Source organism: Carcharodon carcharias, chromosome 6 (genome assembly GCF_017639515.1).
Source record: "Carcharodon carcharias isolate sCarCar2 chromosome 6, sCarCar2.pri, whole genome shotgun sequence".
Classification (NCBI taxonomy): Eukaryota; Metazoa; Chordata; class Chondrichthyes; order Lamniformes; family Lamnidae; genus Carcharodon; species Carcharodon carcharias.
Window position 1 is genome coordinate 27174506 of NC_054472.1, and position 15446 is coordinate 27189951.

At 42.7% G+C, this 15446-nt stretch overlaps 1 protein-coding gene across 1 annotated transcript in view; it reads left to right on the plus strand.

Annotated features, from left to right (window-relative positions):
* dok6 (docking protein 6) overlaps window positions 1-15446 on the plus strand; it is a 425625-nt gene that overhangs the window by 392940 nt on the left and 17239 nt on the right. Inside the window, exon 7 of the mRNA XM_041190321.1 lies at window positions 11250-11364. Coding sequence (XP_041046255.1) covers window positions 11250-11364 — 115 coding nt within the window. The remainder of the gene's footprint in view (window positions 1-11249; window positions 11365-15446) is intronic.

Consider the following 15446-nt stretch of genomic DNA (forward strand, 5'->3'; position numbering starts at 1 on the left):
TGCCTCCAGTAGCTCAAGCTCTCCATAGCAATGGGGGAAGGAGACAAAGAAATTACCACTTGAATGATTGGTACCTAGAAGTCAGCCTTGTGAGAAAGGTCCTTATTGAAGTCCTTATGGAAGTCCAAACCTTGCTACAAATATCGTTGCAGAACTGACTTTCACTGAAATCAGGAAAGGTCAGTGGAGTCCCAAAAGCACCCCATTATAATAACCTAATGCTGATAGCTAGGAAGGAGGACTGCATATCAATGAAGAGATCCCTGACTGTGACAACTCACTCTCAATAGGGAACTTTCAGTAGTGTTCAATGTGTACAAATAACTGATTTTGAACTGGACATGAAAAAGGATCCTCCACATTTAGCCAGCTCCATACATTACAAACCAGATCATAACAGTTCAAAGACTGTTTGACAAATTGTTACGTTACGAAGCCTGACCTGTTCTGCTGCCTCCAGATTAGGCACTAACCCCAGGATCCAACAATACCCTGCAGACTCCAACAGAAATCAAAGCTCTATTTCTACATTATAGAAACATTCTGTGACTGTCACTCTGGATTGCTAGACAGGATTGGTCTGACTGTTTGACAGCCTTTCAACGCTCCCTGCCAACCCAAGGTTCATTTATGAAAATTGACCACTTGAGAAGGGTTCTCAAGGGCTACCAATGTCAATTTAACCACACCAGAGAAGAGTTCCACAGCCCTACAATAATATAGTATAACACTGTCCATTTGTAATCCTTCAAAATGAATTATTTGAGTAGGCCGGGGTGGTTCTTTAATACTTTTATCTTAATGCACTTACATGGTGTGCTAATATTGATCAGCGAAGTAGAGTTGTAAGAGCATTGAATCTTGATCAGATTAGTAGACCTCCAAAGCTCTATACTATTGACGAGATGAGTTGATCTTAGTAGCCAATCTCACCTTAATAAAACTCAACATCAGTCCTTGTAAATTTGAAAAGTAGTAAAAATACATCACACTGAATATTTTAGTGAGCTAAAAAAATCATTCCATTCTCTTGAACAGTCCTTTTCTCAGAAACCTGACTAACTAAGCCCCCCTGCCCCTCCCCCATGCCTCATTTGGTACGTAGTCCTTTGTTGAAACAGAAAAGCAACAATTCAATACAAATCAGAGGCAAATCCTCTCAGTAGAAAAAATGGTTGAAAATCTGGAAATGCAATAATGATCAATAACCAAAGCAGCCATTTTATTGTTACTACTTCACAAAACTTTCAATTTTAGTTCATGAAGCATCTTCTAACTTACCAACATTCTATTTGCTATGCAGCATAATTGCTCATCAGCCATGCAATACCCTGTCTTCTGATTCAATTTGTGAATTTTCATTCAGGATGGCAGCAAAAGAAATCAAATTGGAAATGATCTAAACAATGACTTTTGAATTTATTTCCAACATGCTAAATTTGACTCAATTCTGATCTTTTCAGCTTTGTCAGGATCTATCTATAAGTGGCCCTGCGCAGCCACAGCTTTTAAAAAATACACTGCTTATTCCGGACACAATTTTGATGTTCTGTTTTCATCTTAACCTGTATCCAATGTGCAAGAATTCTTTATCCACGGATGAAAAAAGTTAAGCTGAAACCTCAAAACATCCATCTTAGTGCCCATGGGCTCAGTAAACCTCCTAAAAGCTGTGACCATAATTGTTCCTATCCTGCGCCTGTTCAAAATAGGTCATCACGTCACTTTGGAATTTGGTTCTCTGCCTCAAAACAACACTTCTCAATGGCGAGTGACAGAAACTGCTATTAAATTAGTTGTAGGAAAAAAATCAGTGCAAGTTCTGGAAGCCATCTCTGACTGTTTGGATTTATTCTGTGTGAAATTCGGTTAAAATTGCATTTCATTTAACACAGAGAAAGTGAGACCATATCACATGCATCACTTAGTTAAATGAAGCGTTTAGCAGCTGTAGTATCCAAGTTGTGAACAGCATTTATAGGATTACAGAATGAAGCTATTTTAAATTATTATTTCTGATCTACTATTATTTTATTAACGCTCAAGGTTATAGGTCTATGAATAGCCTTCATTGGAAAGGTACAAATAGAACATCGTTGTGTATAAAAGCTCGATGGTTAGCATGGATATGAATTATACACACATTTCCTGACAATAGTACTGTGGGATTTTGGGGCATAAGATAAAGATCTTAGTTTCATATGTCTTAAAATATGTGACTCCTGAGGTTGTGCAGTGGTACAATGCATGAGCTATACCATTGTATCATCCAATGGGCTGAACCTGGCATTCTCTTGCATGGTGAGTTCCTGATATAAACCAAATGGTTAAGCAGAGGTACTGGACAAAGCCTTCTCTACAAGTTAGTAGATGATGTATTAACCTGGACTCATCTTGTGTATTGCCTACTAACCTTTGAGACTAGAAATGAGAGAGGCTTGTATGGAAGTCATGTATCCATTCTCTCAGCTGGAGAATAGTTTGTGGTGCAAGGCATCAGTAACAACAGAAAAACGTCGGCCCTGATTTTCATGGAGTCAGGGAGTTTCTCAAGGCCTTTAAAAATGGCAGGTGGAACCCAATTCTGGGATTCCCGCCCAGAGGAGGTAGACAGATCTCTGAAACATTAGGGAGTTGAGGGCTATGAGGAGCTGGCACAAATGAGGAGTTGAGGTCTGGGGCAGATCAGCCATGATCTTATTGAATGGCGGGGCAGGCTTGAGAGGCCGAATGGCCTAGTCCTGCTCCTATTTCTTATGAGAGTAAAATATCCTATAGTGGGAAACTATTAATGTGTGAAGAAACACTGTGACAGATGGGCAAACAACAATTTCATCATAATGGAAACAGCATCTGCCAAAGTAAGCAAGCAATTTGCTTTTAAACTGGAAAAAAAGAGGCTATGAATCAAGAAAGAAATTTGAAACAGCGCAGTATGGAAGAAAGAAAATATGCAGATTATTGATGTACACATTTCAAGAAATGGAGGTCTGCCAATCATATAACTGTCAAATAAATGGTAATAACACCCCTGGGGCCTTAGAATCAAGCAAGACTGAAATGCATTCTCAGAAAAAAACAGGCATCAGAAAAATGAGAACTGAAAGATCTCCAGGTTAAATTGGAATTGCTGCTGAACTAGTCAAATCCGATGGAGAAGGATCAGGCAAGATATATAAACTGCTTGTGAAATTGGATTGAACGGAACAATGGGCAAAATCAGTGATTGTTGTGCTGCAAGAATAGGGAAACTGGCTGGTGTGCTGAAAATATTATGCAAGGCTATCTGTCTGTGCAAACAAGTTGCATTGGAAGTGATAAGGGCATGTATAAAACCAAAGACTTGAAGGCCAATTATGAAAGGAGCAAGTAGGCCTCAGACCTGACTGAGGAACAGTGGAATAGATTTCCGGTATCCAAGTTGCAGAGACTGAATCAGAATGCCAAGGTCATTACTTTAACAACCCTGCCCATCCTGAGAAGGCTTTTGATGACATGCTAGTTTAATTAACACCTTGTAACATTTTGTGCTAAGGATGGGTCGATCTCTTAAAGAACTTGTGTTGTCAAGCAGTAGGCACTGCAGTTCGAAATAATAACCTGGTCAACAGAGATGCACGCTGACACTGCTGAAGTTAATAATCATGGCTACTAAAGAGGTATACCAGTGAAAATTGATCTTGGATCATACAGCAGATCTGCTCCTGTATGACTTGCCGTTGATAAACCATTAAGAAATTAACCAAGGATTTCCGGACGATTGTCAGTCATGCTGAAGAGGCAATCGCTCTATTCCATAGGAATGCAGGAAAGTGCAGGACAAGAAAAAACAATCAAAATCTATTTGGCCATTCCAGTTGAATGTAAAATGTGATGGGGTATATTTTTGCATGCTGTAGGACAGCAGGGCATTGCCAGCCTATGCAATGATATCAGTGGGGTGAGGAGCCAATTTTCATGATCAGGCCTTAACTGAGTAATTTTGGCAAGCTCCAGTGTTGTACAAATGCAGACAGGAAGCTCACTGATGGAGGAGCTGGGAAATCCAGCCAGCTGCTCCGCAGAGTTGAATTAACTAGTGGAACTTAGAGCGATAGGTGGGAAAGGACCAGCAGCAGGTGGGAAAATTCCTGTGGGGCCAAGAGGAGCGTTCAAACCCTTCCTGTCCACAAAGGAGCATAGTCACCACACAAACTTCCACGATTCAGTACTGTAGCTCACGCCCGTCATCTCAAGAGATGAGCAATGAATGGTGGCCATGTTAATGACACCCATATCAAACAAGCAAGCAAACAAACAAAAAATGTGCTGAAAAGCTGCAACTGCTCTCTGGATCTCTGCAACACTTGACATATCCCGCCATTGAAAACACTCCTTTTATTTTTTTTTTTATTCATTCATGGGATGCAGGCTTCGCTGGCTTGTCCATCATTTATTGCCCATCTCTAGTTGCTCTTGAGTAGGTGGTGGTGAGCTGCCTTCTTGAACCGCTGCGGTCCATGTGGTGTAGGTACACCCACAGTGCTCTTAGGAAGGGAGTTCCAGGATTTTAACCCGGTGACAGTGAAGGAACGGCGATATATTTCCAAGTCAGGATGGTGAATGACTTGGGGAACCTCCAGGTGGAGGTATTCCCATCTATCTTCTGCCCTTTTGGGAGCAGTGACTCAGCATTAAAGACCTTGCTCTCCAGACTTCCTTTAGCTGTTTTGTTTTTAATTGAACTTATGCACGATCAGTGCCACTAACTCCTGATGCACAGGTCTCCAGCAGCAATGGCATCCCAACCACAACTGCTTGCATTTATGTAGTGCTTTAATGTGGTAAAACATCCCAAGGCATGTCACAGGTGTGTTATCAAACAAGATTTGATACCAAGCTATTCAGAGGGATGTTAAGACAGATGACCAAAAGCTTGGTCAAAGAGCAAGGTGTTAAGCAGTATTAATGAGGTGGAGAGGCAGAGAGCTTTGGAGGGAACTAGACCACCTGCCATTAAGAGTCCTTTTCATAATCTGTATAGCACCGAAGAGATAAGAAACAGCATGTCCCCATTTATTTTCCCCCCAATGTGTCTGGGTTTGATTACTGATTTAGCACATTCTCAAAAGCAGGTAAATTGCTTAATAAACTCCAGTGATCAGCATGGTCTATGTTTTTATTTATTTGTTCACGACATGTGGGCATCGCTGGCTAGGCCAGCATTTGTTGTCCATCCCTAATTGCCCCTGAGAAAGTGGTGGTGAGCCACCTTCTTGAACCGCAGCAGTCCATGTGGTGTAGGTACACCCACAGTGCTGTTAGAGAGAGAGTGCCAGGATTTTGACCCAATGATAGTGAAGGAACGGCAATATATTTCCAAATCAGGATGGTTTGTGGCTGGAGAGGAACTTGCAGGTGGTCGTGTTCCATGCATCTGCTGCCCTTGTCCTTCTAGCTGGTAGAAGTTGTTGATTTGGAACATGCTGTTGAAGGCGCTTTGTGCAGCTGCAGTGCATCTTGTAGATGGTACACACTGCTGCTACTGTGCGTCAGTGGTGGACAGAGTGAATGTTTGTGGATGTGGTGCCAATCAAGCGGACTGCTTTGTCCTGGACATTGTCCAGCTTCTTCAGAGTTGTGGAAGCTGCACTCATCCAGGCAAGTGGGGAATATTCCATCACAGTCCTGACTTGTGCCGTGCAGATGGTGGACAGGCTTTGGGGAGTCAGGAAGTGAGTTACTCATCACATGACTCCTAGCCTCTGACCTTTTTTGGCTACAATATTTATATGGCTAGTCCAGTTCAGTTTTAATGGTAACCCTCAGGATGTTGATAGTGGGGGATTCAGTGATAGTAATATTAGCTATTGAACGTCAAGCGGTGATGGTAGGATTCTCTCTTGTTGGGGATGGTGATTGCCTAACACTTGTGTGGCACAAATGTTACTTGCCACTTGTCAGCCCAAGCCTGGAATTTGTCCAGATCTTACTGCATTTGGACATGGACTGTTTCAATGTCTGTGGAGCCGCAAATGATGCTAAACATCATAAAATATCATCATACATCCCCACCTCTGACCTTATGATGGAAGGAAGGACATTGATGAAGCAGCTGAAGGTGGTTGGGCTGAGGACACTATCCTGAGGAACTCCTGTAGTGATGCCCTTGAGCTGAGATGATAGACCTCCAACAATCACAACCATCTTCCTTTGTGCTAGCCAACCAGCGGAGAGTTTTCCCCCTGATTCCCATTGACTCCAGTTTTGCTCAGGCTCCTTGATGCCACTCTCTTTCAAATGCATCCTTGATGTCAAGGGCACTCTCACCTCACCTCAGGAGTTCAGCTCTTTTGCCCATGTTTGAACCAAGGCTGTAATGAGGTCAGGAGCTGAGTGGCCCTGGCGGAACCCAAACTGGGCATCAGTGAGCAGGTTATTGCTAAGCAAGTGCCGCTTAATAGCACTGTTGATGACCACTTCCATTACTTTACTGATGATCGAGAGTAGACTGATGGGGCGGTAACTGGCTGGGTTGGATTTGTCGTGCTTTTTGTGTACAAGACATACCCGGGGAATTTTCCATGTAGCCGGGTAGATGCCAGTGTTGTAGCTGTACAGGAACAGCTTGGCTAGGGGCGTGGCAATTCTGGAGTACAAGTCTGCAGTACTATTGCTGGAATATTGTCAGGTCCCATAGCCTTTGCAGTATCCATTGCCTTCAGCTGTTTCTTGATATCACTTGAAGTGAATCGAATTGGCTGAAGACTGGCATCTATGATGTTGGGGACCTCTGGACGGAAGCCCAACTTTGCCCCAATTGAGGCCCTTAAGTGGCCAATTATTGGGCATGTAAGGGCTGTTTCCTGCCCAGCCTCAATTTTTAGGCTGATGGGAGGATTGACCTTATGAGGGCCAAGCCAGAAAATCAAGGGAGTTAGATCTCAAGCGGATAGGCCGGCGGAGTTGGGGGAGGCCTCCATCAGAAGCTCCTTTCTGATGTCGGGCACCCCCCCATCAAGGTTGGGTGGCCTCCGGACTTCCCGCACCTTCCTCTGCCCCACCTCTGGCCTCTTCCCTGAGACCCCAATCACCCCTTCACGCACCCCCCTCACCCCCAAATTGGCCGGCAGCTCTCTAAGATGGAACTACCTCGCAAGCGAGGGGTAGCCACTTAACACTCACTCAGTGTGACATGGCTGCAGGGCACTCGGAGCTGGCAGGGATGTGTTCCCTGCTAACTCTTCAGATGGCGGGAAGCGAGATCTTGCCATCTGAAAAATTCAGACCATGGTTTTTTTTTCCTCTGATTGATATCAAGACAAGCTATTCAGAGTGCATTATTCCAGCCAGTTTGTGACCCCAACTACTGTCCCCCAGACCCTGCCTCCAACCAGCTCGTTCTCAGTAATGTGCTGGAAGAGTAATTGGGACAAACAACATGTATCAGAAGCATACAAAGATCATGGGCGATATACAGAAGAAAGAGCGGATGAGAGGAGAGATAGATAGAGAAAGAGGGAAAGAATGAGAAATAATGTTTTGGGGGCAAATAGCAAGATATAGAGGGTTAATTTTCACTTTGTGATACATGCTAACCTAGCTGTTAGCCATACCTTATTCACCCACCTGATTTCCCATTTCATTAAAGTAAATAGAAAAGTATGTGAAACGAGTAGCTGATCTGCAACTACCAGTATTATGCTCACGGCCGAAGTCAAAACTATTCTCCAACAAGAGGAATTGTTTGAGACATAGAAATACAATGAGGGAGAGAAAGAGGCAGGTAGAGTGAAAAAAATACACCAAATGGTTCTGACGAGAGGAACAGGGTACCAGGACAGAAATGCAGTTATAGGATGATAAAGAGAAGGTTGTTTTAATCTTCGTTCACAAACCACACCATTTGGTCTAAACTGATAATTGTAGAATGTTGTCAGCAAAATCAGATGCTTCAGAAAAGCTGATGTGTTATAATTAATAGTAGCGAGAAAGTGATTGGCAGTTAGTCTCTTAACAATGTGACATCGTCTTTTCAAAATGTTCTTGCAGCCTTAACGTGCCTATGAACACCAATGGGGTGAATTTGCACTCTGCAGTTGACAATCGAAATGTGTTATCTGATATCTTAAGCATGTTATTTGTTCTGATAAGCAGGTTAGTACCTCGGTTAAAATAGCAAACAAAACAATTGCATTTGAACTCCCACCCTCATAAACTGATATCACAAAGTATGATTTCGCTACACAAGTAGCTAAAAAGATCTATTCTATTATATTTAGTCACCAGTAATGAAGAAGCATTTCACATTTCTACATACTGCGGAAATCTCTTTAAATAGTTGTCTGCTGTCAGAACCCCAATGACGCTTTTTAAGTTTGCTCCAATTGGGTGACAATTAAGACGTACCTTTTATTCTCCAATTCTAATGTGCATCACTTAGTGAGTGAAATTAGTCTGTGTCTTTGCTTTAATTTTTTCTTGGGGTTTGGGTGGCATCGACAGGGCTAATTTATTGCCATCCTAGTTGCCCTCAGAGGTGATTGTGGACCTTCTCTTTAAATTACTACAGTCCTTGTAGCCATGGTTATCACCCACAATGGTGTTAGATGGAGAATTCCATGATTATAATCCCGCAGTAATCAAGGAACAGAAATGTATTCCCAAATAAAGGTGGTTTATGACTTGGAGGGGATCTTGCAGGTAATGGGTTTCCTACTCTTTCTTGGACTCGAACGCAAGTTCTGTCGAAGGGTCATGAGGACTCGAAACGTCAACTCTTTTCTTCTCCGCCGATGCTGCCAGACCTGCTGAGTTTTTCCAGGTAATTCTGTTTTTGTTTTGGATTTCCAGCATCCGCAGTTTTTTTGTTCTTATTCCTACAACATTGTTCTTTTTGGTGGAAGAAATCGCAGGGAGGGATGGTGCTGTTGAAATCTCAAGGAGAGATGGCTGTTCAATCCCTTGTTAGACATGGCCATTACCGAGCATGCACTTGTTGATTTTATCCATGTCCATCTGTAGACTGGTGTAGACAGCTTCATTGTCAGAGGAGTTATGAATAAAGATGAATCATTAGCAAACAGCTCCACTCTTCACCTTAGAATAGAAGGAAGGTCACGAATGAAGCAGTTGAAGATGATTGGATTGAATATGCTTCCATAAAGAACATCTAAAGTGATGCCCTGGGGCTCTATTAACTGGTCATCAACAACCATGACCATCTTCTTTTGTGTTAGATGACTGCCACCATTGAAGTAACTTCCTCTATTGGCTTAAAAACAAAGTGCTAGGAAACTCAGCCGGTCTGGCAGCATTTATAGAGAGAGATTCTCTCTCTACAGATGCTGCCAAACTGGGTGAGTTTTTCCAGCACATTTTTTAAAATATATTTCAGACCTCCAGCATTGTACTTTGCTTTTATTCCTCTGTTGGCTCCTGTTTTCCTATGGCTTGTTGGCATCATGCTCAGTTGAATGCCACCTTGATGCCTATGATAAATGAGGGTTGAAGTGTAATCATTAATAACCAATGGAGTATTCAGGCATTTTTCTCCACACTACCAAAATGCTTCTTTGGGCCAGATTGCATTGAGTAAAGCATATGCATGGTACTAATGAACAAACCCAAGTTAGGTTTTTGGCTTGTTAAATTGTTACTGACCAAATAAATATAAATTCATTCACATTTGCTGTCCAGCTCTAATCATATTGATAACATTGGGATTAAGGCAATATGGTGAGTTTGCAGGGCTCCAGCACAGAGCAGGGTGGGTGACATTGGGTAAATTTTATGGTAGCGGGATTTTACGGTCCCACCGAAGTCAATGGAGTTTAGAATGGCTCACCGCATTTTACAGCCCCGCTCCCGCTATGATGGGCCATAAAATTCCAGCCATTGTTTCAGAACTTAAAACAGCACTGATGTTCATACGAACATATGAAATAGGAGCAGAAGTAGGCCATTCAGCCCCTCGAGCCTGTTCCGCCATTCAATAAGATCATGGCTGATCTGTTTGTTTCGAATTGCACATTTCCATCTAGCTCCAATAACCTGAATCTACCTAACTCTGCCTTAAAAATATTCAATGACCCAGCCTCCCCAGGCAGAGTTCCAAACTCGCACAACCCTCAGAGAAAAAAGTTCTCCTCTTTTCTGTACTAGAAGGGCAACTCCTAGTTTTACAACAGTGCCCCCTGGTTCTGGACTCATCCACAAGAGGAACCGTCCTTTCATGTCCACTTAATCATTACCAAGAGGATCTTACATACTTCAATCAAGTCAGCCCTCACTCTTCTAAACTCCAGTGGAAACAAGCCCAGTCTGTCTCGCCTTTCCTCATAAGACAACCCGCTCATTCCAGGTACTGATCTAGTAAACCTCTTCTGAACAACCTCCAACGCATTTACATTCTTCCTTATCAACAAGATTCACTTTATTAGGTGCACTGGAGGAAGAGAATGAGCCGCTGAGGGAGACCTTGATGTGTAATGGAAGAACCATGAGGATCTACTATATTGGATGAGATGGCATTTTTACCCTCACCAAGGACCTGCCCCAGAGGATGCTATGCTTTACCAAGGAAGCCGTAGATGAATCACCTGTAATGAGACCTGAAACATCAACAGCCTGCTACCAATAGCAGCAAACCATTCTGATTGGCACCCAGCATTTTGCTACAAACTATTTTCAGTTAACAAGCAAGGGTGAGACAATTTGCAGTTTGCTGAAATGGAATTTTTACAGGCACTTGAACAATGGATTTCTTTAACTGTGAGGAATAACAACATGGAATACTTAAATGAAGCAAGCCCTCCACACTGAACATAATAATATTTCAAAATATACTAGCTGCCATAAATAGAAGCTTTAGATCTCCAGACAGATCCCACTGCTACAACACTAATTAAGATGCTCTCACTCTGTAAGGTCAAGAAGATAATGAGCAGGGGAAATGCCATGTTACTGGAATGCTTTAATTCTGTGGTCACCTTGGACAAGTGTTGTTAAAGACAGGAAGGAGCAAGCTATATCTAACCTAGAAGTGCTAATACTGTCATGGTGTGCAAAGTGAAAACCTGTTCTTACTCCCTTACACTGTCATCTCTCAGTCTGATGACCCCTATGCAGAAACTCCAGGCTGTATCAGTGTATTTGGTGTTTTCATTTTGTTATGTGTATTTTTACAAAGGTGTTCTTTTCTCTGAAGTCATTTATTTTGGTTTTGCACTTCCAAGCACGTCTGAAGCAACTCTGTTTCTGTATTTCAGCTGCAATCCAGTCCCAGTGAGGAGATGGCACTCATGACAATAACACTTCCTCGCAGTGCGTACTGGCATCACATCACGAGGCAGAACAGCGTCAGCGAACTCTACAGCTTACAAGGCAAGTGCATCAGGAGGAAGACATCTCATTAGCTTCTAGGCATCAAAATACACAAGAAATGGTTCCCCTCATTCCCTTTTTATTTATCAGTGGACAGCTAGCACAGTGGGCAATGTGACCTTTGAGGGAGTACTGAAACTGGGCTGTGCTTTCCTACTAGTAGAGACTTTGTGCCAATGCAACAGTGGACAGATGTGTACAGTTAAGCCCCAGCTAATTCGTTTGATTCACTGTGATGCAAGGTTAACCTATAAATGCCAGGTTCAGATGCATGCTCATGGGTACACACTTTAGTTACTCTTGAAGTCACATGGTGTATATAATATAGGTGCACCAATCTAAATGGGCCCACAAACTGGAAGTGGAAAATTAAGCCTAGAGGCTTGTCCATACCAGACTCTATTGAAATATATTGAATTCTAGGCCTTACGTTCTCATGCACATGAGGATGTAAGAAATATGAGCAAAAGTAGGCCATGCAGCCCCTCAAACCTGCTCCAACATTCACTAAGATCATGGCTGATCTTTTACCTCAACTCCACTTTCCTGTCCAATCCCCATATCCCTTGATTTCCCTGGAGTCCAAAAATCTATCTGTCTCACCCTTGAATATACTCAACCCCTCTGGGGTAGAGAATTCCGAAGATTCAGAGCCCTCTTAGGGAAGGCATTTTTCATCATCTTGGATTTAAATGGCAGACACCTTAGACAATGAATGTTCGTTCTAGGTACTCCAACCAGGGAAAACAAACTTTCAGTACCTATCCTGTCAAGATATTGCAGAGCACAAGATAGATATAGATAAGGTGGTCAGCCCATGCAACATAAACATTCTCCTTTCACTTTATTTAGACTGTACCATTGAAACATTGTGTTGCGATATTAACTATTTTGGAATTCTGTTTTCTTGTATTTTGATCTTGGTTCACTTCATTCGTTTCTATCATTTAAAGCATGGATATGATTGGTGTCAAGATACCATTCTACTTTATGAGATAAAGGAGTTTACTTTCACTGGTGCCATTGAGCTGAAACAAAGACTGCCACCCCTAAAATGGAATGTCTCATTCCTGCTGCAAATGACTCAGCTTCATCTTCTGAAGAACCTATAGCTGGGCAGTCAGGGTGCTCACCTGATTAAGGCAGTAATCTAGTGTTCAATACAAATTGGAGTGGACAGTGATGTCCATTGAAGTCCAGCTACCATTCTGGGACACAGCTAGGTACGTATTCTGCCTCAGTTTCACCTGACCACCCAACTGAAAGTGAACCATACAACAAAAGTTTTTAATGATTATCTGTGGACTAGGAGGAATAGAAGTTCTCCCCTGAGCCCTGCAAAAATTATGTGGGCCATTGCCACAAGATTTGAGGTACCTTTGTAAGAATGTCCTGCCTCCCCTACCTCGGGAAAAACATTGTAAACATTGTCCCTCATGGCATGGTCGGAAACCCATTCTTTTTTGGTGGTGCTTTATATACACCAGCTAGTAATGCAGATACCCAACATTTGCAGACAAATTAGGAAACCCCACCCTGACTGCAAAGTTTGCCAAGGCCATCAATGGAGCTTCTTGGCAGGAACGATGTCAGTTTAGTTGCCAAGATCACAGACCCGTGAATTTATGGGACTAAAATTGTTAGGGTTTTCCAGCCTTTAGCTTCCTTTCCCCCAAAGTCACTTTTGCCTCAAGATATACATTAATTGCATTTTCCATTATTCTCACTTTGTTTGGTTCAAAACTCACTTCTCGTTTGGTTGAATCGACCAAAGCTAAAATGAATCACTGATTACACGCTATACCTGGCTACTCAATTGAATAGTTTTCCACCACCTTCCAAAAGTTTCTCTTCAGAACCTATTCGGCTTCTGTAGTGATGGCAAGGTAAATGTGATAGCCCTCAACATTTTTTATCCCAGCAAGTAAGGGCAAATTTGCTCCTGCACTGAAGTTCAATTACTGTGCTAATTCAAAAAGGGCAAATGATTGTAAAGAAAATAATTCAGGGCTGACAGTCTGCTATCCCTCTCCATATGCCATAAACTAAGTAACTTAAGGGAGGTACTTGTACCCTACAGGCATCACTGGCGGCTGATTGTCAGAGATTCTAAGGATGTGGGCCTTTTGTATCAAGCAAATGGGTAAATGCACCAGTATTGGTGCATATTAAGTGCTCACTGAGAGGACAGCAAAATACAGTGCCCGCCAACTTGTTTGAGGGAAATGCCAATAGGAACAGCTTCAAACATCTGAAAAAATTAGTAATGAGCCCCCCTTTATAAAGGGACAATTTCATTGATGGCAGAATTTTTGCCTTAGAGTGTTCCAGGCCACGCTGCATCCCTGGATGTTTGACCAAATACCAGCACCAGCTTGCCAGTGTTGCATACATTTAGAATGGATGAGCTAGGATCAGCAGGAGTTTTTCCCAGTGTTGCCATCCCTTCTGCCTTTTACAGTGTTAGGTTTTGATGCGGGGTGGTTGGAGGTGGGGGTTGGGGGGGGGGTGGGGGGGTGCGGAACCACCAGCTGTCCTGTCGTTGGAGGAAATTTCCACGTAGTTATCTTTAAGTTGGAAACTTGGCATTACCAGGTTCCACCACATGTCCCCACTCTGCAGATTGTTGCTGGCTCATTTTCTACCTTCCTGCATTATTGAAGCCCTGCTTCCCTCCTTCCAGAATTATAGATGCCCTATTTCCAGCCTCCCTGCATTATTAATATCCCATTTTTCCTGCAACCTACATTATTGACGTTCCATTCCACCACCCCCACTTCCAGATTACTGTTGCCCCATTTCCTTACCCCCCCACAACTCCCTGCCCTTCCCAGATTACCGACATTTCAGGCCCTAAAGAAAATTGGGTGGCAAGCTTCTCTTGATTTGAGCGAGGGAGGTCATTAATATTTTTTCCCCAGTGATGGGAAGGCCCATTCTGTGCCAAAATCATTGTGGAATGGTTGACTAATTCTTGTAGTAAACAGAGGGTTGGCAGATAGTGACTGAGGTGAAGGCGGAGTGTTCTGTCAGAGGAAACTTTCCTGGACACTGTGAAGCTGTATGCTCAGTACAACACACAACAGCAAATGCTTTTGAAACGAGGTCCTTTCAAATCATTTAAAGATGTTTTACAATTTGCATAATGTTGACTTTGTGACATGTTGGAATGGTTAGGGTTCCAATCAAGTAGATAAAAACAAAAAAACTGCGGATGCTGGAAATCCAAAACAAAAATTAAAAAATACCTGGAAAAACTCAGCCTGTTGAAGGGTCATGAGGATTCGAAACGTCAACTGTGCTCTTCTCCGCCGATGCCGCCAGACCTGCTGAGTTTTTCCAGGTATTTTTTATTTTTTGTTTCCAATCAAGTAGGATCAAATTCCATCCCAGCTTTGATGGCTTTGTGATGAGACTAGATTAAACCAAAGGGAAGAAAGGCAGCGTGATTACACTGTTTAATCATCTGTCCACATAATTCCACCTCAAAGGATGTAGCACAGAGTGACCATGTTGGTCCCTGGGGAACATATGCTGCAGATGTTGCATTGACATGGTTTCTCAACTCTACTGTTTAGCTTCCGTCACTACATGATTAGCGGAGGCTGGAGAGAAAAATAGAGAAACCTTATTTCAACTGCAATCATTTTAGTCTGGGCTTTATAGTGGACAGTTTTAATTCCAGTTATCTTGGAAAGGACAGAAATGTCAACTCTCCTATGAATTATTCCATTTGGTGGTATTAAACCAAAGCCTGACATATTTAAATGATACCCTTCTTGTTGGGGTTAATTTTCAGCTCTACTGCCTGCATGCTAACCTGGAAAAGGGCATCACCCAGCATTCCTAGAATCCCCTGACCCTGTCCCATTTTGTTCCATTACCACCCAGGCACTAGAGTTGAAACAAACCTCAATATCTCTAATGACCTCACATCATTCCACATTTAGGAGAAAAGATAGGCATTTCTGTGGTTACAGGCGTGAATCCAGGATTATATGTTGCCTCTTTGGTGCTAGCATCAAGGATGTCACGAAGCAGCTGCAGAGCTCTAAGTTGGGGTTGGTGCGGGGGAGGGCAGG